General features: G+C 35.9%; 3 protein-coding genes across 3 annotated transcripts; 2 read left to right on the forward strand and 1 right to left on the reverse strand.

The window, feature by feature from the left end:
• Nucleotides 1-514: 514 nt before the first annotated feature.
• On the forward strand, nucleotides 515-3440 carry LOC147281432 (omega-3 fatty acid desaturase, chloroplastic-like). Its single transcript, XM_086248420.1, has 9 exons — nucleotides 515-892; nucleotides 1015-1580; nucleotides 1670-1759; nucleotides 1887-1953; nucleotides 2061-2153; nucleotides 2234-2419; nucleotides 2511-2591; nucleotides 2669-2806; nucleotides 2890-3440. The coding sequence occupies exons 2-9, from the start codon at nucleotides 1072-1074 to the stop codon at nucleotides 3073-3075; spliced, it is 1350 nt and encodes a 449-aa protein (XP_086104546.1). The 5' UTR covers nucleotides 515-892; nucleotides 1015-1071; the 3' UTR covers nucleotides 3076-3440.
• A 2435-nt stretch (nucleotides 3441-5875) lies between these two features.
• ACI1 (ALC-interacting protein 1) lies at nucleotides 5876-7580 on the forward strand. The gene is made up of 2 exons (XM_086248052.1): nucleotides 5876-6978; nucleotides 7095-7580. Exons 1-2 carry the CDS (start codon nucleotides 5994-5996, stop codon nucleotides 7442-7444), a joined length of 1335 nt encoding a protein of 444 aa, XP_086104178.1. The 5' UTR covers nucleotides 5876-5993; the 3' UTR covers nucleotides 7445-7580.
• A 7313-nt stretch (nucleotides 7581-14893) lies between these two features.
• Nucleotides 14894-16410, reverse strand: LOC147281434 (trihelix transcription factor GT-3b-like). Its single transcript, XM_086249092.1, has 2 exons — nucleotides 15906-16410; nucleotides 14894-15569 (listed from the first exon to the last, which is right to left on the reverse strand). Exons 1-2 carry the CDS (start codon nucleotides 16254-16256, stop codon nucleotides 15003-15005), a joined length of 918 nt encoding a protein of 305 aa, XP_086105218.1. The 5' UTR covers nucleotides 16257-16410; the 3' UTR covers nucleotides 14894-15002.
• Between the last annotated feature and the right edge of the window lie 7433 nt (nucleotides 16411-23843).

Below are 23843 nucleotides of genomic sequence, written 5' to 3' on the forward strand. Positions count from 1 at the left end.
ATTGTCTACCAAACATATAAGTTGTCATAAGTTTAATTTATTTCTTTCATTTTCCTATAGAGGAGAAGATCTAATGGACCTTTTATGTCATGACACCTTGCAAATTTGCATCTAAAATGGGTCACTTTATTTTTGTGCTCTTTTTTTGACCAATAATTTTATAGCTTTTTTATTCTACCAAAATTATATAACTGACTAACTGAAGTGTCATTGTATGAGTCCCAAAAGTACTTGAACCGACGGTAAGTGAAATAATTAAATAGTAAAATGTGAAGCATGAAACTCTCACGGCCTCATGGGCTGCCGGCTTTCCACTGCAGTGCCCTAGTAACCTACTAACCTAGTTTAATGAAAATTGGGTCACGTGTGGCAATCTAATGATATGACTAATGATTACAATGACTTGGTACCCTACTCCACCCATAAAATTGCCATAACTGGTCAAACCACCAGTAGTTTTAGTAGGAAAGGGATATTCAGTTATTCGGTTATTCCATACCACACCAACAAAAAATGGGAAACAGGGTCCAATTTAAGCGGAGGCCCTGACCAGGTGTGAGACCATGGCCTTATTTCAGAGTTTTGGTCATATTATATATATAAATATATAATATATTTAGCCTTTTTGTGAAGAAGAAGACCACTAAGCCCTTCAAACCCCTCCTTCCTCGTCACTATGATCACAGACTCCATCAGAATCCATGTTCAACGTTCAACGTTCAATGTTCAGACTCTTCTGATCGAGAGAGAACAAAGTATAAAATAATAACTTTTAATAACAAAGAGAGAAATACGTGTGGGCGTTGTTGGAAGTTGGAACACAAGCAAAGGACAGTGTTATCTCATATTCTCATATTCCCCATTCAATATTGTTTCAATTTTTAAATTCTAGGTATTTTGCTTCAACTCTCTTTTTTTTTTTTTTTTTTTCTTTTGATTCGGCTTCACATATTCTCTCTCTCTCTCTCTCTCTCTCTCTCTCTCTCTCTCTCTCTCTCTCTCTCTCTCTCTCAGAGCCTGAGGGAGACCCAGAACTGAAACCCTGGTGTCTGTGCTCCGTCTGGGTCTCCAATGGCGAGTTGGGTCCTCACAGAATGTGGCTTAAAGCCTCTCCCGCAGATATTTCCCAGACCCAGAACCGGAATTGCCGCAAGCCACCCTGCAAAAGTTCGATTTTTGCATTCAAACAAGAGCATCACAGATCTGAGATTGCCTGCAGCCAAAACTTCAAGTGGGTGCTTTAGAGGGCGAAGCTGGGGTCTGAAGGTGAGTGCTCCATTGAGAGTTGCTTCTATTGAAGATGAGGAAGAGAGAATCAATGGCGTTGGAGATGAAGAAAGGCTCGGATTCGATCCAGGTGCACCACCACCGTTCAAATTGGCCGACATTAAAGCAGCCATTCCAAAGCATTGTTGGGTTAAGGACCCGTGGAGGTCCATGAGCTATGTGGTCAGGGATGTGTTGGTGGTTTTCGGGTTGGCTGCAGCTGCGGTTTATATAAACAAGTGGTTCGTTTGGCCTCTCTACTGGGCTGCTCAGGGAACAATGTTTTGGGCTCTCTTTGTTCTTGGCCATGATTGGTAAGCACTAATCAGTCCCTTCTTATATTTGTTTTGTGTATGTGTGTGTGCAATGATGTGAATTGTTTGTCTGGTTTTTGATTATGCAGTGGCCATGGGAGCTTTTCAAACAATCCCAAGCTAAACAGTGTGGTGGGGCATATCTTGCATTCTTCAATTCTTGTACCCTATCATGGATGGTATGTTCCATTCAAAAAGAAAACAAAATTCTTTATGTGATTGATAGATATAGTATGATGCATTTTCACTACCAATATTGGTTTACATTAGCATAACATGCACTATATTGGTGATTGAACTTTATAGGAGAATTAGCCACAGGACTCATCATCAAAACCATGGCCATGTTGAGAATGATGAATCATGGCACCCGGTTAGTCTTTTGTCCTCTGTTTCATGGAGTCTCTGTTCTTCTTATTCTTGGGGGCATCCTGGGTTTCTCTATACGTTTTAAGATGACAAATTTCCATGCTTTTGCAGTTGCCTGAGAAAATTTACAAGAACTTGGATAGCAAGACACGAACTTTGCGGTTCACTGTGCCTTTTCCCATGCTTGCATACCCTTTCTACCTTGTAAGTTTTTAGTTATTTGATTGATTATTTGGCCATAGAACTTATGGAATTAGTAGCTGATTGTTATTGGTTTTCTATAGTGGAACCGAAGTCCAGGAAAGACTGGTACTCATTTTCACCCCAACAGCGACTTGTTTGTCCCCACCGAGAGGAAAGATGTTATCACATCCACTGTATGTTGGACAGCAATGGCTGCTTTGGTTGTGGGGCTATCCTTTGTAATGGGTCCTATTCAATTGCTTAAGCTCTATGGCATTCCCTACTGGGTAAATTCTACACCTTTAATCTTCCTATTTAGGACAGGTTTTCCTACACCAATCACAGAATAATCCGATTTTGACTTTGCTTTAATGTTAGACTTTTGTCATGTGGCTGGATTTGGTGACTTACTTGCATCACCATGGTCATGAAGAAAAATTACCATGGTACCGTGGAAAGGTACGAGTCTATTTTATTCACGATAGGACAAAAGAGAAGTCCATAGATGTCTTATCTTGTCTGGTAATCTTGGATAGGAGTGGAGTTATCTGAGAGGAGGGCTTACAACGCTTGATCGTGACTATGGCTTGATCAATAACATCCACCATGACATTGGAACCCATGTGGTTCATCATCTTTTTCCTCAAATCCCCCACTACCACTTAGTTGAAGCAGTAAGTACCAACTTCATTTTAGCAGAATTAATGCTTCTAACACCTGCAGTGCTGGTTTTGATGCTTTGTTCGTGAACTTGTAGACTGAGGCAGCTAAGCCAGTATTTGGGAAATATTATAGAGAGCCAAAGAAATCAGGGCCTCTACCAATTCACCTAATTGGAAGCTTTATAAGAAGCTTGAAACAAGACCACTATGTCAGTGATGCTGGGGATGTTGTGTACTACCAAACTGACCCTGAGTTCAGTGGCTTTCCTAAATCAAAGTAAAGCTTCAAAATTCTTAGTTGAGTGGATCGCAAGAAAGGGTTTCAAGCTCTCTGGATGGGGACGGCTTGCTTCTGTATTGCACAGAGAGCGTGCCACTGGTTTGGGAGCCTGGGAAATTAATGCCTGAAAACAATGATTGCAGCTGTTGTCATTAAAAGTTTAAAAAGAGTTTGTAGGGCATTCTTTTCTCAGCGTTATTATTGTCATGGTGAAGAAGACGAAGACGAACACGACTTGTAATTTATTCTTTATGGAGAGGAAATAATCTCCCTTAAGTAAATCTATTGTGCACTGTATAACCCCATTTTAAATTAATGAAAATTGAGGGAAAAGAATTTCAGAAAGTGATTCGCTTTTATTTGGAATTAGTGAGCGCAGTGAGCATCAAGGAGTCGCTTTTGTCCGTTTCATCTCACTTTAAGAATGAAAAAAGAAAAAGAGAATTATGCTATACAATTTGGTCATGTTTACAGTTTACTTACAAAGAATTGGAGTAAAATAAAAATGAGTCAAATCTTATGTTTATTTACGTAGGAGAATCAAAAAGTAAGTGGAGTCACCCGAAATTCTGGAATCACACCCCTCTTTTATTCATTAATTCCACTCCTTGGAAAGGGACTTGGTATTGATTCCATTTCATCTAGAGTCATAGCTCTTACTAAAATTACTTTCAAACTTTTTTAATAACTCCAAAATACCTATTAAGAAAATAAAATTGTTTTAACAACCCACAAACTTTTTGGCAATTAAACTAGTTTTTATTTCAATTGATGATAATTAGTAAGCACAAGAGTGTAAATCAATTTTATTTTTATTTTGATTCCAATCAGTTAGTAAACAATTTGAGAATGACTCACCATCACTTCAATTCCTTCTCTCCCTCGTACCTTTCCACTCTAATTCATTTTCTCTGTCATTATATGTTAGTAAATGTCACCTTTAATTAACTTTCTAGATTCCCATCAACGTGTTTTTGCAACGCAATTTCATTCATGGTTTTGCTTTCATCTATTTAAGAGGAGAGATGACTAGCTTTCCTTTGAGCAAAGAGAAATTATTTAACATGGTTTGGAATGTGTTTGATGATATTTTTGTCCTCGGGAAGAAGGATCCTCCTAGATTCAATCATCACTTGGGAAACAAAGTCGTGATGTCTAATACTAATTGAGTCCTACTATATACACACCTTCTTTCTTCACACTATACACCCTTTCCTATTAATTTAAAAAATTACAAATTTACTTTAATTCTAAATTACCATAAAGGATAAATATTATTTAAACAAAAAACAAAAAATGAAAACAAAACAAACCACCATTGCCTGCTGCCACCCCAAACTCCAATCCCAGGCCCCACCTCTGCCTCCTGCTACCCCGCCACCGCTCTTGTCGCCGGCGGTTGGCGCACATCTCTCTCTCTCTCTTTCTCTCTCTCTTTTTCTTCCTCTTCCATTTCTCTCTTTCTCTTTCGCACCTCCTTTGCCGGATGGGAAGGCAGTTGCCGGCCCCCAGATCGGAGGTCAGAAACCTCCGATCTAGAGGCCGGCAAGGTAGCCAGCCTCCCTTCCTGTCCGGCAAGGAGGGTGCGAAAGAGAGAAGAGGAGAAAGAGTGGAAGAGAAGGAGAAAAAGAAAGAGAGGGGAAGAGAAAAGAGAGCAAGAGAGGGAGGAAGAGCTCCGAAAAGACTGGTGGCTATGTGCAGGGGTTGGAGTAGAGATTTGGGTTGGCTGTCAGTGTGTGTTTTTTTTTTTTTTTTTGTTTGTAGGTGTGGGTATTTTGGAATTTATGGGGTGTTTATAGAAAAATTGTAAAATTAAAAATGTTATATGGGGTGTAAGAGGAAAGGGTTTGTAGTGAGAAAAAAATGGGTGTGTATATAGCAACACTACTAATTAATACAATAAATTTTGGGTTAAATACAAAAAATGTCCACGAACTTTACAGTGAATCTCAATTTGGTCCACTAACTATAAAAAGTGTCAATTTGGTCCACGAACTTTTCAAGTTGTATTAAACCAGTACAAATGTTAATTTTCATTAAAAAATTAACGGAATTGGTCATATAAGAATGTGATGAACAGACTAAAATGTCTTTGAAAATGTGGTCACTTACTGTGCACATGACCAGTTTTCATTAAATTTTTCAATGAAAATTAATATTTGTACTGCTTTGGTACAACTTAAAAAGTTCGTGGACCAAATTGACACTTTTTATAGTTAGTGGACCAAATTGAGATTCACTGTAAAGTTCGTGTACCATTTTTGTATTTAACCCATAAATTTTTGTGACACGTGGCAATGCCAATGTGGCATCATTTCTATTTTCAACCCAACTTCAAGCCCATGGACTAGGACTACAGGCCCGACTGAAATAGGACCCACTAAGCCCGATAACTTCCTAGATCCGAAAGAGTCAGCAAAGTCGGTGGTGAATTAGAGCCACGGTGGTTGGCTCAGAATTCAGAAAATCAGACTGTGGACTCTCAAAAGGTCAACAACTTCGGCAGTCCTTTGGGGCATAAAAACAAACACCAAAATGGCAGATCGAGGACCCAAATCAAACTCTCCACGCGTTTCTAATGGCACGTAATATAAGCATGAAAATAAATAATCAATTGCATGGCAGACAACACGTTGACAGCCCAATTTTTGTGTTAAAAACTTCTTTACCGTACAGTCCTTACGCGACCCAAGTGCGCGTACGTCCACCATTTTTCTTGTTTCTAATGTGAACTCAACGACCGACGTGTTGGACCTATTGACCCTATGACTATGAGTCTTCCCTCATAAGCCAACACCATTCTAATCACAAAACCCTTCACAATTCTCTCTCACTCTTATACACAAGTCCATCTCTGCCTCCATAGCTAGGTCTCTCTGTGTTTAATTCTTTGGTGTGTGTTTTACAGAAACTACAACCATGAGGGATAGTAGTTGTAATTCAGAGAATCAGAACTCTGGGTGTTTCTCTGGCATTTTACGCAGGCTTTTGTGTACTGGGAGTGTTCCTACCCACCCATCAGATCAAATTTTAGAATCCAATAACACAACCAAACCCTCTCACCCCCAAAAAATTCCAAAGCCTGAGGCCAAAATCCATGCTTCTTCAGCTTCATTCTCAGCCTCAGCCTCGCCTGGCATAGTGGCAAGGCTAATGGGGTTAGACTCACTGCCAGACACCAACTGGGTTTCAAAAGGAAGAGCCCCAGATTTGGTTACTCGAAGCAGGTCAGTGAGTTTTGCAGATTACTTGTTGGGTTTTGATTCAACTCAAGCTCAAGCTAATGATCATCAGCACCGCCGGGTTCGAACCTCTGTTTCTTTCCGTGAAGACCCGGCGGTGCTGAATCAGATTCAGCAGCCAAGCCATGACTTTCTGGTTGTGTACTTGGACAATGTGGATGGTAAATCCAAGGAACTGGGGTCGAAGGTGAGGAAATCTGAGGTGGGTTATGGAGAACTGAAGCAGTTGAAGAAGGAGCAGAGAATTAAGAACAAGGAAAGCAAAAGAGAAACTGATGAGGTTATGAAGAACAAGAAGGAGAACGTAGTGAAGAAACAGAACAAGAAGATGGTCTCTTCCAAGTTGAAGGATGAGCCCAGAAGCGTGTGTGGTGCACAGTCTTCAAAGGCACCACATAATAAGAGTAGTGTTGGTTACAAGAATGGTGGTGGTGCAAATTTGAAGGAAGATCATAGCGATCATGATCATCATCCAGTGAAGAAAACAAAGCAGCAGCCGAAGAAGAAACTGGTGGTGGAACCAACAATGAAGAAGAAAAATCATCAACATGCAGCCAAGAAAACAGAGCTAGCTGATCATTTTCATGGGTCAGAGAATACAAGCCCTGTTTCTGTTCTTGACATTGATGACATTTTGGTCCAACATGAATGTTGGTTGTCAGGTTTGTTCCCTTCACTAATTTAATTTGATGGGTTAGTTTAAATAATTAAGTAATTTTCTTTAGCACATTCTATGACCAATTCTAACTTAATGTTCTTTGATTTCTGTTTCTGATAGAATATTCAAGCCCCATGGATTTGAACTCCAAGATGAGATCTTTACCAAAAGTTGCTTACAATGACGACCCAGAAATGAGAGCAGCCAAGAGAAAAGACTATGAGCCCATTAATAATGGAAACACCAGAGACTGCGCAGAGGAGCTAGCAGCGAAAATCCAAAGGCTGACAGAGGAAGATGTGAAAGAGTCGAATTGGGTAGCCAATAATGTGGTTGAGTTTGAAGGTTTTGAAGAAATCTGCGTGAAATTTGAGGGGCTGATCCTTGATGCGCTATTGCACCAGACCATTGATGAACTTGTGCATCTTTCTTATGAAGATCATCTGTGCATGTGCACTTTCAAAGCTTGAAGAAGCCCTTTCAAATGTTGTATATAACCTTCAAGGTTTCGATCTCTGTAACTTTTAAAACTGATCAGGTAATCGAATATATACATGAAAATGTAATCTTTATCAGTTTAATCTAATTTTGATGATTCCACGGCTCTTCATTCTTGTAGATTAGATTTGATTTTGTGAAAGAGAAAAATTACTTTTCATTTTCTTTAGTGGGAAAATTGATCATCCAATTCAATCAAAGTCAATTGGCAATTATTTCAACCTTAAGTTCAATTGAATTAGAATAGAAAACCTATATACCTATCACCATGGGATAATATTTTTAATTTCGTTAGAATGTAACGTTTGCAAACCCATAACACCCAACAAGAAGTTGGCAGGGAAATCTCATTACCACAATATGTGGTCTAGTTAATTATAGAAATTCTTTCTTTAGTACAATATTTTGGAAGCAACATTAACAATTTTCAATTTTCCCATTTATTTTTAATCTTGCAACCTTTTGAAGGTAATGTGAAATTCACTGAAACTTCAAGTATGCAAAGTGTAGTTATGTTTGTACTTGGTAAATGACAATCCTAGAGAAAGAAACCTTTGCCAACTTGCATGTGAATGTGAGCTGAGAAAGTGAACCTCTCCTACTTTGGGTGTTTTCTGAAGTGGAAAGGACTACCGGAAATTGAACCCAGCTGGGAGCCACCAAAAGCAAAAGCACTCAATCCCGAGACACACAAACAACACAAAGTTCCATGCATGATGACACGACCACAACTCACACACCGCAGTGTTCGACCAAATGTCCACATCATGCACACCAAGTGCTCGATGGTAATTACAATCCCACAATCCATGACCAAGAAGACACATATAATACTGCACACTTTTAACCTTATAAATAAGCCTTTGAAAAATTATTTTTGACTATTAGCCTATTAGGGTGTAAATTTGTGTACGTACCGTTACAATCTGTTTTACGAAAGAACTCATACTTGTGTATCGAATGATAGTACGTATTGAAATATACGCTTTACAATTGATATGCATATATAATAAAGTAGTGGTACATGTATATATATACTAATATACTAACACCAAATACAGAACCATGAAGGTGTGCATGGCATTGCAGGCTCTACAAAAAGTTCCACCTTTGGTTTTATGTTTGCTCCTCCAATAAGTTGGGTTGTCCCACTACACACCCTTCAGGCTGAGGCTGATCATCTTCCACCAGACCATAAACCCACGAAAAATCTGGCTGGTTAAAACCCCATTGTGAGCTGTGAGTTGTAATTGAAGAAGAAGAATAACAAGGTGTTCTTCCATGTAGTCCATTTACATTATTATGAAGGTTGGTGGCAGAAAGATTTTCATTTTCCCCACCAAGTCTATCAAATTTCCCATATTGGTCATGATCATCACCAGCATTGGTACCACAAAACGACTGCGTATCAGAGGAACTTGGCACATACCCAATTGAAGCAGACCTCTGTTGTTGCTGCTGCAGCAGCTGATAATTGCTAGTGAGCAAACCAGCTTGCTTTTTCCACAAGGTTTGCATCATAGAATGAGTTGGGTAAATTTTAACTGGGTTTTTAGCACCAACATTGTTGACCAGAGCAGCACTAGAAGAATTTGATGGTTTTAGAGGTCTGAGAGAAGGCACAAATGGAGCAACAGTAGGTGCCCTTTTCTCTTCTTCTTTGTGAGCATAAGAGCAATCCTTTCTCTTACATGAGGTCATGTACCAGCAGTATCTGGTCCTAAACAGCATAGGGTGAAACCTCTCCTCCAACACTCCATGGGCATGACCACAGGCAATCCCTTGTGGGCAGAACCCATTCTTGAACTCCAAGCAAGGGACACAGCTGTACTTGTGTCTCAGCAAGTCTCTTCTTCCCAATTCTCCATCGTGAAGAAAAGGGCATGGCTTTTTGGGGAAGTAGCAGACGCTCCTTTCGCAAGTTTTGACCTTGTATACATACATCAGGAACTGGGGTGTTCTATTTAGCCAACCATGTAGGTGGGAAAAGCAGAGGTCTGCATAATCGTCTGATACTGGTACTGCTGCTTCCTCTTTAAAGTTTTGCATTTGTTTTTGCTGTTGGAGTTAGATCTTCAATGCTTTTGGTTTTGCTTTTAGTTATGCCAAGAATTCGTCTTTGGTAGAATGGAATCTCTCAAATATGTACCCGTCAAAATCCGGGAATCGAAAAGTGATTTTATGTCATACAGAATTTCCTTTATAGCAAGCCAACACATAAATCAGACTCAATTAGATGAAGGCAGTGATGCAATGCCCATAGAGGCAAAAGTGCATACTTTTTTGTATCTTACAAAGCCTAAAACAAACCAATTCTAAGCATAGCCAACCAATCAATCTTGGGTTGTGAAAGTAGAGATTTAAAGCTACATAATTCAAGAATTTTCCTTAATATGCATCCAATCAATCTCTCCAATGGTACCAACTCTTTTTTGGTGGCCGGGTAATGTTGTAGAGTTTTGAAGAATGCAAATGGTACTTTAGGTAATTACATTTCCCATAAAATGAAAAGCTTCTAATCTATTTATAGGTCTTTAGTGTCTCCTCAAAATTCATAAAATCCGTAATTAAAATACTCAAATATGGTGCAAAACCTTTCAATTTCAATAGTTACATCTAATCTTTTAATTTCTAATATTTTTCCCACCTATATCTTACCTTTAAATCTATCCCATTGGATATATAGACCCCTTTTCTTTTCTCTGTCTGGGTTCAAATGCACGAATCATGATCTTACTGTCTCATTGCATTAAGCAAGGAAGAGAGGCTATTGGCCCAAAAGCCTTTGCTGTCACTTCTTGTCTCTAATTCTTGTTATAAAATCATATCCATTTTTATTTAATTACTCTTCAAAATTATACTTTTGTTTATATATATCCCTTTGGATGAGGGCTCAATAACTGTTATATTTAAGTGTTATCATTTCACAAACTGAAAGTTAGCTAGAATTGCATCCCTTCAAGTTCTGATGGGATAAATTATAAATACAATTTTGGAGATTACATATAACTATTGCCAAGAGTTGAAATATTACATTATAAACAACTGTCATGCAAAACAGGGCATTATTTGAGCTAAAAAAACACTTATCCAGAAGGTCGCCATATTCTTCGCAAATATTATATTTCTTAATCAGAATTAAGTTTCTCTCCCTTGATAAAAGTTCCTCTTCATGAATATAAAACGATCTTTCAAATTGACATACATATTTAGTTTAATCCAACCAAAACAACCAAAGGCAAGAATGCCAAGAGATATTATATATATTTGTACAGCACCAACACATTATCTTGTACAACCTCTCCTAACCTAATCTTTCCTCAACCTAACCCGCATAGCCTTTTAATTAACTAAGAAATGGTCTCACCTATATTAGATCAAAATAATCAATAAAGTGATTAGTTAAAATGGTTCAAATAGTAACACACATTTATATTTGGTTTCTTTTCGATCATATCATCTGATCAATCGATACTGATTAGAAGATCAAGGATACGAAACTCTAAATCAAATTAATATACTTAATTTTCTTTCCACACATATAGTAAAAGTTTGATTGTCACCCTTTTTTAATAAAAATATTCAAACAAAATTATATCACTACCGGAATTCAAAACACCAGTCACCAGACAACCGATCTATATATCTCACAAAGTGTGCATCAAATAAGAATATATATATATATATATATATGAGACTTTGAGAGTTTCACGTGGTCCTTTAATTAAGAAGTTCATAAAGTCCAAATATTTGACGAATTCTGCTAATGCATGGTTGACATAAATCACAAAACCAAAATAAAGTAGTGGCACGTTCTATGATTATTTATAGTATACTGAGCCCATCAAGCTACTCCGTTCCCATTCTCCTGACACCCAATGCTAGGACTAGTCTGTAGATTTTATTGCACTTTGAAAGTCCAATGGGTGATAGAATATTTAACATTGTTTTTTCAATTATTATAGTTCTTATAAAAGAATAATGGCAACAATGTTATTAGGGTCTAAATAGAGAGATTATAGTAATCAGGGTCACGTAGAGTTTGTTCAACTGAATTTCCTTTGTAGTTAGTCCAGAAATAAGCTGGTCAAACTTGGGAAGTTGCACTCAAAATTTCAAACATTCCTTCGCATTGAAACTGGCAGAGACCACATGGGTTGGAAAGTTGACGCAATGCTTCCCTTTTTCTTCTACGTATAATGAGGACTTTTGATCAAATTTGCAACTTATGGAGACTTGAACATTTTTTTAATAGAAAAAAGGATATTCAGATTTAAGATCTTTAATTATTCCATGTACTATTATAAATTTATTATAAATTGAGTTACAGTTCAGATTAAGTGTGAATAAAAGATATTAAGTATAAATTCTATCATTTACACAAATGAATTGGCTCAAATTTATTCATAATATTGAGTTAGATTGACTCGTATCTCAAATTAAAATCGGGCCACGATCATTTTTACAGTCTTAAGATTTGTTGTGCTTGTGAAATTTCAAATTTAAGACATTTGAATTTATGTTTTTGCCTTATACTCACATTTTATTATTCAATACATATATAAATTAATTAGTTCCCACTAGTTTAATGTTATTATAAATTTATAAGATGAGCACTTCCGAGCAAAAACCAATGGTTGCTTGCAAATATTGTACAAGACAATTGGCTGATCATGAGATGAGTGGTCAAACAAGATGCACATCTCCATCAAATTGATCGCAAGAAATGGTTCCAAGTCCTATTTACAAACAACATCTTGGGTCTTTATCCAATTGATAGTTAGCAACCAAATTAAGGTTCTGTTTGGGGGCTCACATCTTTTGGACCACCAAATATTTATTTGGCACAAAACGCTATGCTATATGCGCGCGTCGGTGAGAAATGCACGAGTGAGTAGTACTAGTGGCTTAATTATATATACGCCATTCATTGCCAAATGACAGAGAGGCAAAAACAACACGGTAACGTACTTGCAAGTTGCAAAATAGCTGGACACCTCAATTTCAATATGAGACTTGTACACTAAGACTAGCATTAGATGTCCCAAGTACCCCATCACATATATTAGCTGTCAAATTTGCTATCTCATGAATTTTTTTGTAAACAAACAAAAAATAAAAAAGGCAGACACTTCCCAAGCTGTAATGAAAATAGTCCTCTCCGTTGAATTTGGAAGACAAGACAAAGTCACAAACTGAGGCATTTTCCAGCAGTCCCCAAAAAAAAAAACTGAAGCATTTTCATGCCATATATGTAATAGAGGTGGACTCTCCTATAAAAATATTTTCAGCAGCTCATGTGTCGATCCCCATCAAAACACATATTTGTTTCATTTTTCTGGTTATAATCACACATATTTTCTTTATTTTTTTTATTTATCATGATATATATCTTTAGCTTCAAAGGGGTGTAAGTGTGGAAATGCTAGAATGTAGATAAGGAACTAATGCATGCGAGTTTGCAACAAGGTAATGGTGTTGGAAAAGTCTGATCTTGGCCCCAAATTATTTAGCTCCACTTAAATATGGTGGATTCATATTAGGAGCATTTGGACTAGGGTTTGGTTCTCTAAGTGCTCAACTCTTAGGCGATGTGGCACTACAAAAAATGTAAGCAAAACTCATCCTCATTGGTTGCTATAAAAGGGGTGACAATTAAGCAATAAGGACTAAATTGCCTCGATTTTAACAAAAATGGATAGCAATTGGACAATAGAGACTAAAGTTCTCAATTACCACCCCTTTTATAGCAATCAATCATTGGTGAGTTTTGCACACATTTTTTGTAGTGTGGTTGTTACAATAAGCTGGATTGGATTATGTTTTCACTCCACGTACTAGACTTGACTTAGGATTATCCTATGTTTGATTCATACTGCTGCACAATTATTGAATTCTTAAAATTTTAAAATTTAAGTTGTTAATGAATGAATCAACAATAATGTATATCAAACTAATTATTATTTTTTCTCACGTACAATCTCATTCCACGCATGAAGAGCCTTATAAATACACAAAGTTTAGGTACATGCATTCCCACCTGGCCTACATACAGATCGATTGATTAACAATTAATAAGTGATTCATATCGGACGGGAAAAGAGTTTTGAACTTGGATCCTCATAAAGCTAGAGTTTTGATATCATATTAGAGAATTATTGAACTTTAAAATTTTAAACGGCTAGAAAAAAAGTAAACAAGTAATAATGAATATTAGGCTAATTAACACATACTACAATACAAGAAATTTCATTTATAACAATCCCGGAGGTAAGAATTTAATTAACAAGATTCACGGAAGAAATAATAGAAATCAAAACCTCATCAACAAACAATTGTAGAAAGAAACAAACAACAAATGGCTCAACAAAAAAGATTTAGTTATAATAAATAAATGGTATGTCCTGGCAGGGTAGATATATACTAAAGATTATAAATACAAAATTTAAAGAATATACTTATTCTCTATCGTTATTATACACGTGGTGATATGTTAAATTTTCAGCAATTAATCTGAATCACACGTTCAAACAAAAATTCACTTAATTATAATATCGGCAATTAATTTAATAAATAAAGCTCTCTAGTAACTCATATATACTAGCTCATGGGTGACAACTGGGGATGAATAACACAAAATTCTCTCGATCTCTCTCTCTCTTCCTTATCTCTCTGAATCTCTCTCTTTCTCTCAAGTTAATTTCAAATGCAGAAAAAGTCATGCATATATATATATATATATGTTCCGACATGAGAAATATCTAGATATATGGCGTTTGTCTTAGCTAGGCCTCACCGGGCGCATATATATATATATATGTGCATGTATGCATGTCACCACTTGATCCGAACCATGTCTATACACCTATATAATATATATCAACTTTTTAGTAATGCAAATCTTGATGCGCTACATGATGACATGAATGAAATTTGCACTTCGCGGGATTCCTCCTAAAGCCTGCTCAATCAGTGTTCACAGCTACTCTACTTGTATCTTCATATGCATGTACATATAGTAAGGCTCACATAGCAATATATGTACAAAACAGCAGCCTAGCTACTAGCTAACTAGCTAGTTAAACACTTGAGATCATAGTTTTGTTTTGATAGATTATACATCTAAGTGAAAGTTACAACACTTAGGTGAAGTTGATAGCCATTATTTTGTATAACAAGAATATGGAGCTACCATTAATCTTAAGTCAGAGATCAAATATCTGTGTGTCTGTGTGTGTGCGTGTTTACTTAGTCTTCTTTCAATGATAGCAGAACTGCATATATGATCACAAAAATCGTAATTATTACGTACGAGAATGAAATATATATAAATGAATGGATATGATGAAGCCCTTTTCCTTTTCACTAAGCTAGCAATAAATTAATTAATCAAAGCCTCAGTGGGCAAAAAAGATGAAGGAGATCGATCGACCATCATAATGTATATGTATAAAATCCGATATTGGAGCTACATTTCCAAAATGAGAGAATTGGACAAACCTCTCAAAGCAGCACATGATCGATTAATTGCTACATATTATCCTCTCTTCTAAGCTTGTTTAGCAGAGCAGTGATGAGAGCGTCCCTCTTCTCAGCCCTAGCCTCCTCTCTCATCCTCCTTTGGTCCTCCCTCTCTCTCCACCTCCTCTCCATCATCAACCTCTCGTTCTCCAACGCCTCCATCGTCTGCCGCCACTCCATCTCCTTCATCCTCCTCTCGTCCTCCCTCGCCCGATACTCCTCCCGCCACTGCATCTCCATCTGCATCTGCTGCTTCATGAACTCCTCCAGCACCTCCCTCACATTATTGCCACTACTCCCACTCCCACTGCTTCCGATATTGCTCTTCGTCCTCATTAGCTTCTTCTTCTTCTTCTTCCTGCTCGCGCTGCTCCCCTTCTCCCCCTCGCTGTCCTCGTTGTCCTCCTCCTCAGAAGAAGAAAGTGAAGCCGCCGCCGCTTTCTTCTTTGACCCGCTTGCCCCGCTCTCGGTTTCAGCCCACAACATTCTTTGCATCCGAGCGGTAAAAATCGCGTGCAGCTCATTGTAAAACGGGAATTGCTGCCTCATAGCTTCCGGCTCCATAGTCTCACATCCCTAAAAATCACCGTTAAGAAAGTGAGAAATATATATCATTTCGCGCAGTTATGTACTTTAATAAATTTTCTGTAAGCCTAAATAATGTTTTTCTTTATATATTAAATGAGCGAAACTAGTTAAAAGTTAACGTATATCGGTATATATCAATCACTTCACACACAATTATTTATTACAACGAGCTTTTGGAGAATGCAAATAGTATTTCTCTTTATATATCAAACACATTAGACGCGCTAAAGTTTTGAAGATTTGGAAAGAAATAAAAATAAGAAAAATCAAATTACCCCTTATTTTAATTTGATGGAATTAAGATTAATGATAATTAGGTTTTACCTTGTATCGGGTAACGAGGTTTTTCCACTTGCACTTGCACTGTTCGGCGCTGCGATGGTGACCCTTTTCCTTCATCTTGGTAGCAATCACTTCCCAGAGAAGCTTGTTGCGCTTGGTCTCCATGAAGTTCCGATCCAGCTCGGCCCTGATCATCAGCAGCTCCTTCGTCTCTTGAATACTCCATTGAGGAAACCTATCACTCGCATCCACGTTGATAGTTGGAGATATATGCTGCTGCTGAAGTTGTTGATGCTGCTGAAGCTGTTGATGTTGGAGCTGATGTGGCAGATGATGTTGTTGTTGTTGTTGATGATGTTGCTGATGATGTTGATGATGATGGTGTCCCTCCATAACCAAACGCGCACTCTTAAAAGAAAGGTGTTTCGTGAAGATTAATCTTTGGCTTCCAAAAGATGGAGATTCGATAGATCATTCGAAGAAAGAGAGACAACGATAAAGCTGGATTATATGATGGTTAGGTGTGAATACCTGGTGTGAATCCTTGGGGAACAGAAACAAATTAAAGAAAAGAAAGAGAATTTGAGATTTTCTTTTAGCTTATGTGTCAATAACAAAGCGTTTTATTTTAATTTAATTTATTTTAATTATTCGTTCAGATTTGTATCACAAAAAAAAAAAAAAAAGCTCTCTCTTTCTCTTTCTTTTCTTTGTTTCATTGTTTTCTTCAGTCTCTTCTCTCTCTCTCTCTGAGTCTCTCTCTCTCTCTGAGTCTCTATCTGTCTACGCGGAAACTCCTTCGGCTCTCTCTCTCTCTCTCCTCTCTTTTCTTTTTGTGTACATGCATACCCATTTGTTCCCATTGCGTTTACGTGTCGTCACGCTTACGAGGAAAAGTCTAATAGGTGCTTGCTAGTTGCTACCGGTTCTTTTTAAAAAAATCTTACGCTGCAAGCTTTTTTGGCTTTCAAAGTTTTTAATTTAATTTAATTAGTAATTAATTCGTTCAAAATTTTGTGTTGCTTATTAATCCTTTTGTCAACTTTCGGGTCCTTGCTTTTTGAAGCGTGTGAAGGTGACAAACAACAAAGGCTTCCTGACTCTTTCGTGGGTCGCCAGGCGGTACGGCTTTGATTTGCAACCCTTTTTTCTTTTTCCTTTCTTTTTTTTCATGAATTTTGAAATCCAAAACTTTATTATATTTCTAGATAATTCAACAGTATATTATACATCTAATTAATAGTCAATCTAATCAATCGGATGACAATTTTTTATGTTACCAAATTATCTATTTATCTTGAAAAAGAATATCCGATTATATTTTATTAGTACAAATAATTATGACAAAATTTAGATATCATGCTATAAAAAAATATCTACTATATATTTTATTATCAATCCAATTTATGATTATTTGGAGGGTGCACATTATTCTCACTTTCCATAGATATTCCTGCACTGTGTTTACCGTTTACCATATTGCATAAATTTTGTATTGTAATCATTTTCAAACAAAAAATTATAATATAGGATTGTTAAAATTGGAATTACCATTTGTCCTCAAGGCAATTATGTGGGCCGTTATTTTTTGGGTTAAATACAAAAATGGTCTACAAACTTTACAATGAGTCTCAATTTAATCCACTAATTATAAAAAGTGTCAATTTGGTCCACAAACTTTCCAAGTTGTACCAAAGCAGTACAAACCCTAACTTTTATCAGAAAATTAACAAAATTGATCGCATGAAAATGTGATGAACGGACGAAAATGTCTCTGAGAATGTGGTCACTTGCTATGCACATGACCAGTTTTCGTTAAATTTATCGATGGAAGTTAACGTTTATACTGCTTTGATACAACTTACAAAGTTCGTGGACCAAATTGACACTTTTTATAGATAATGGACCAAATTGAGATTTATTGTAAAATTCGTGGACCATTTTTGTATTTAACACTTATTTTTTTAATCACCTACGCGTTATTCTGCCATGTTCCATGTGTGGACGCCTACCATTTCTTTCCACGTGGCATGCATGCAGATATGGTAAACAACAAAGGCATTGGACCCACCAGTATTTGGTTCACACTGGTGGTGGTGTGACCCATTCAAGTCCTTACGTAGGTAAGATTACCAAAATGGGTATGGACAGAGGGAAATGACTTGTGGACGGTAGATTGTGGGATTCCAAATTTGAATTGGCGGGTAAAACCGTAAAAGTGGTAAAACGTTTTGTCCTCCATTGACTGTCTTCTCTTTTCTATGGTGAGACCAGGGTGAAAATGGACTGCCGTGATTCACCTCCCCATCATCTTTAGTTTATGAATTGGGTTTCTACCTCTAGTGTTTAAAAAATATTTAAACACGGCAAGATCAAAATTGGAAACCCTATTCTCTATATGACTAAAAGTAAAAAAAATTATTATTTGTCAAAGATAAACTTAACCATAAAATTATTCTATAATATTTGTCCATCGTATCTCTTACATAAAAAAATTAGTGTGAAATGGACATATCACAGGTGTTTCTCAAGAAAATAAAGTAAGGTCCAGACATTTATATGAATTCAACGTTCACGTTTGTGAAAGACTATATAATAAACCCGTCCTATATGAGTGTTTCTGTTTACAAAAGTGAGAATCACACGAGATTTATATGTATAAATAAGTCTTATTATGTAATAAATATATAATCTCATCTCAAATTATGTGGTCAGCTTCAAAATCCCAATTAACCTTATAAAGGGGATATCATTTTATTGCAAAGGCTAGTAATTGGTGGTCTTTTTTGAAATCATATCCTCCTACATTAATTATTTTCCTTATTTCTATCAAACTTCGGATACGCTCAAATCTAGTTTGATGCTCTTGAAATATGTTGCCATTATATAAGAAAATGCATGTTATTGCCATAAATGGATGAAATACTTCACCTACCACATATTGGTAGGGGAAAATTAAAGGAAAATAACGACGAAAATGACAATATTTGTACTTTAGTTTAATTATTTTGCTGAAAGTCAATATTTGTAGTTGAAAATTGAAATGACTTTGACTAATGAAAACCGGAATATGCAAGATATTACTCCTCAAATTCAAAGGGTTATTACAACAATTCCAAGATCGACTTTACTGAAAATTGACATTAATTGATGAACAAGTCAATGGTGTACAAAAACCCATGGTGGCTTCATATAATCTGAAATGAACATATCATTTGCCGGCAACTCAACATTGGTGATTGGTGTATATCTGAATTAGAAATTTAGAATTAGGCCTGACCTTTGATATTGACAATTTGGTTTTCAATAAATTGAAATAATTAAAGCCAAAATTGAAAGATAATTATCTTGACCCGTTTTGTTAACTCCCAGATGTTTCTCTTGGTGTTTACATTAGAATATGTTATGTTGCATAATTGTTAATAAAAGGACATATATTGTCGTTTATATAGAAAGACTCACAGCGTAAACGCTAATATAAGGAGAACCTCATGCATTGAGTGGCCCTCTACTAATTTGTCTACATTAACTTCCTAAGCCAAGGTGTGGAGGAACGGATCCACAAGGGTCAAATTGAACCGGCCGTGAACTCAAATTTTTTACCTAGATGGCTAGATGTCAGATGTACGTTTGACCCATAAATGTTGGTTTGATCTTTAAAGTTGGAGGCAATGTGTTTATAGAAATGCGTAGAGAGACGACTAATTTTGCAAAGAGAATAGAAGGAGCACGTCCCATATCTAGCTTAAGGTTATTTATTTTCTTTCACTAGCTAACTGACTTCTTCAGCAAGATATTTTTCATCTTGCCACCATGAGGAAGCATTCCTCTCGATCCACCACTAGTTGTGTGATTTTTTTTCCTTAAAGAAACACCTTAAGAGGGTCCCAATTAAGTTTAAGACCAAGAAGCAAATGTAGCACGAATATCTTATGACAAATTGGCAACGAGATCTTTTGTCATATATATATCATGAAACCTTAGGTGTACTGCATTATTAATTAATTGTCTTGGGAGCAAAGTAAGCCCGTACTTGGCGATGTTGCATCGTTAAAAGAAGACACAATAGATGACGATGCAGCCTGCGTATAATAGAAGAGTTTACATGTCCATGATGTGGTACTAGTACTACTACTTTCTTTTTGATTGCGATATTTACTTTGATAATCAATTATACACCTTGAGTTGAGTCCTTGACTTTTGGTTCCTCAAAGGCTGGTAGTGCCATTATTTTCGGAATTACGTGACCAACCTCATAATCGATCTAAAAAGTCCACCACCCTTTAAAGTCAATCCAAACTAGCTAGCTAGCTGTAAAGACTCCGCAAATTTGCACGCACACCATCGTTGTACTTGTTGTATATCTAACTCCAAAGGACGATGGATACTCAATTCCAGAATGCATGCGTTGGGCTTTCACATATCAGATTTCAGATCGATCATCGACATATACACTGAGTCTCTATTTGGAAAATTTCAATATAAACTCCTCAAAGGAAAGTTATTAATTAACTATGGTAAACTTCATTATTAACTAAAGCATAATGCCATGTTGTTGCGCACTTTCACAATAATATGGTGGTCAGTGGTGGATTCATGAATTAGCTTGCACACTTTCATAATTTGCTTTGCTTGCCCATGACTAATTAGTTTCTTTGAGGCATTTTAGCGAGCAATATGCCCCCATCCTTATGAAAACTATCAAATGAATAATAAGTTATTGGGATAGTTTAATAAGTAAAAAGAATGTTGGGTAAAGTTAAAAAGAATGTCGGGTTAAGTCAATTGCCTTCCCTCATATGAGTCGGTCACTAAAAATAACTAGAGTAAGGCTATATAACATTGTCCTGTCATAATCTTAGTACTTTTTTTTTCCCTTATCAATTTTGCTTTTACGTATAATTAATAGGACTATACAATATGGGTATTGTGTTAAAAAATTTTATATACAATGGATGTATATGATGTTCTTTATTTTATTTTATAATAATTGATCACACGAATCGCGGAGAAATTTTTAATAATAGATCCCTTCACAGTTTGTTAGTAAATCCCATATCTTAGTCATTGGACATTTCGGCTGCATTTTTACTTTATGTCATTCCATGCTGTCCTTTATAGAAGTAATGTGTCATAATTGCTCCTCACTTGGTAACTTCTGTTGGTCGTTGTCTTTGATTGTATTCTGTCATTGGCTTAATTTGGAGCTTGTCTTTAAAGTTTGGATTAAAACTCGAGTTGAATTTGAGTTGAGAAATGACAAACAAGCTAAATTGGGGTTTTGGTATCGAATTCAATTGTTACGGACTAAACTTTTAATCCAAACTTAATTGGATTGGTCATTTTTCAACTCAAATTCAACTCGAATTACCAACTAAGTTTGTATCTTTCTCCATAAATCAAGTATTAACTAAAAAAAAAAACCTCAACCCAAATATAATCTGATCACTATGTCTCCCCAAGTTCCCATTAATTTATGAGAAAGTATGGATTGTGTCTCGAATAATTAACCAGAAATTAATAAAAATTAAAATTGGAAAAGTAACCTTATGTTGTACAACAGATTGGGCCCAGCAATTGATATAAACCCACATTCAAACCAGATCATTCATTTACGGCCCACAAATCAAGTTATTCTGAAGATGCAAGCAAAATGGAAGCAAAATAAAAAGGTTGAAACTTGAAAGCCGGTTGTTAGTGTGTCAAATGAGACCCACTCACTCACTCAGTAATTGAGATTAATAAACAAACACAAAGAAAGACAGATAACAACACAGGTCCCTCCTTTAATCTCTATTGTTCGCAAATCAAACAGACAACATGCAGCATCTTCTCCTTCTTAATTCTCGCACTCTTTTTTGCTTTTTGTGTTTGGCTTTTTCTCATGTTGCTCCAACCATTCAACCTAAATCTCACTTCAGCACTTATACTTAGTTATTATAATTATTACCCAACATACTTCAAGTCTCTTTACATTTAAGCCCCTGCTATAACAACAAATTTAGTAAACTTTAATGAACTGGCAAAATGTTTTTAACCTTTTTACTAAATTCTCTTGTACGAACCAGCTAACTTTTAAAGGCATTTTAAGAAATCAATTTGGAAAAATACGTTAAATTAAATCTTCCCTAGAAAACTTCAAAAACAAGTAGACACTCATAGTAAATAGAGCTAGCTAAAGAGTAAAACCTCTTTGACGCTCAAATAAGGAAATATAATTTTGATAGAAGTTTTGTAGGTAATGACTGTGTAATTGTCATGTAGAGCTTTAATCTATTTATGGATATTTTATATTGAAGAGTGACTACGGTGCAGACATAGATATCTTATATCGAAGAGTAGCTACAATATAGATGTTCGCATCTCATGTGAATAGATTTAATGACTTTAACAAATTATACATTATAATATAAGAAATGGGTAAATTCATTAATCCAATAATGAAAAGCACATATATATGTACAAAACAGATGTCTGCCTGTAGCAAGTTCCCTTATATCTAGGGATGGCAAAATTTTCCGCCTTCGAAAATCCTCGTGGGGACCCATTCCGATTAAGCAGGTATGATAATACCATTCCCATCCTCGCTCCGCCCCGTATATCCGTTTAATAAAAATATTATATTATATAATTATATTTTAATTTTTGTTGCATATCTTTAAAATTTAATAATGTTTTTTTTAGAATTTAGTATTATTATAATATAATATGATAAATTTTAATAAATTTTATCAATTATATTATATATTTATATTAATTTAGTATGTTATTAATAAAAAAAATTATTTTTTAAAAAATAATAGAGGCTTCGAATACCTCCGATGGGGACCTGATTACCCGACGAGGCGAGTATGGTATTGACAAACCCGCCCCGAACCCGCACCGTTGCCATCCTTAACTTATATCAAGCTGAGATACTATTACCTCAATACTACATCTATGTGTGCTCAAACTAAAGGCAATTCAACCAATTTATGGTGAAAACATCTTTATATTTACTTACTAAAATGTTTCGGTCACTTGTTAGAGTTTATGGTTTTTTATTAGAGTAAAAAGACTGTGCAAAAAGATCAATATTAATCGTTTCCTCTTTATTACAATCTCTTGATTCGTTTTCATTTTGGCACATAGCCTTAAGGCCCTTAACACACCTCCTTGTGAGCTTAATATATATCCTTTATTATTTTCCTTACTTGTAGTATGCTTAATTTATGTCCTCTTTTCCAATTATGTGCATAATCTTTCTATATGCATCTATACTTGTTTTTCCTCTATATAACTAACATTGTCATTACTTGCCTATTGCAATGCCATTGGGCATGCTCTTACAGCTCCTAAGTTTTTTACATCAACAAAGAAGTTTTAAATAATACATAAATTCATACATTCATGAGGAATTCTTACTTGTAAGGAGGAAATATATCGCATATCAGACAAATATTACTATATATATATGTTGTATGCAAAAATCATTTCCATATTATCTTAAGAAACACAAAAGGTCTCTATGACACATTTGCTAGGTTTTTGTGTGGCTTGACACAAGTTATGGGTGTCAATAGACTTAATTTTATATCAAACAAGCGGCACAATAATTTAAAATATATAAGTTGAGGATTTATTACAAATAATATTGAGACATTTTAAGATAAAACCTCACACTTGAATATGTTTATTTAGTCTAATCACACTTTTATGATGATGTACTTATATGGTTAAGTTGAAAACAATATCAATACATAAACTATATTAGTAATTAGCCTATATTAGTAGCCCATCAAGTAATATTAGAACTATAATTTTTATACCGTTAAATTTATTTGTATGTTATGGCCTATGGGATGCCGGACCACAAACAAACTCCCTGAACAAATTTGAAACTTGAGGCAGAAATTCAAATTGCCAGATCAATTAAGGCAGAATATTGAATGGCTACAAAGTGAGGGGCCGCACAATAAAGTTGGATTATTTAATTAACCC

The sequence above is a fragment of the Dryas octopetala genome, chromosome 6 (assembly GCF_963921425.1).
Source record: "Dryas octopetala chromosome 6, drDryOcto1.1, whole genome shotgun sequence".
NCBI classification, from domain to species: domain Eukaryota; kingdom Viridiplantae; phylum Streptophyta; class Magnoliopsida; order Rosales; family Rosaceae; genus Dryas; species Dryas octopetala.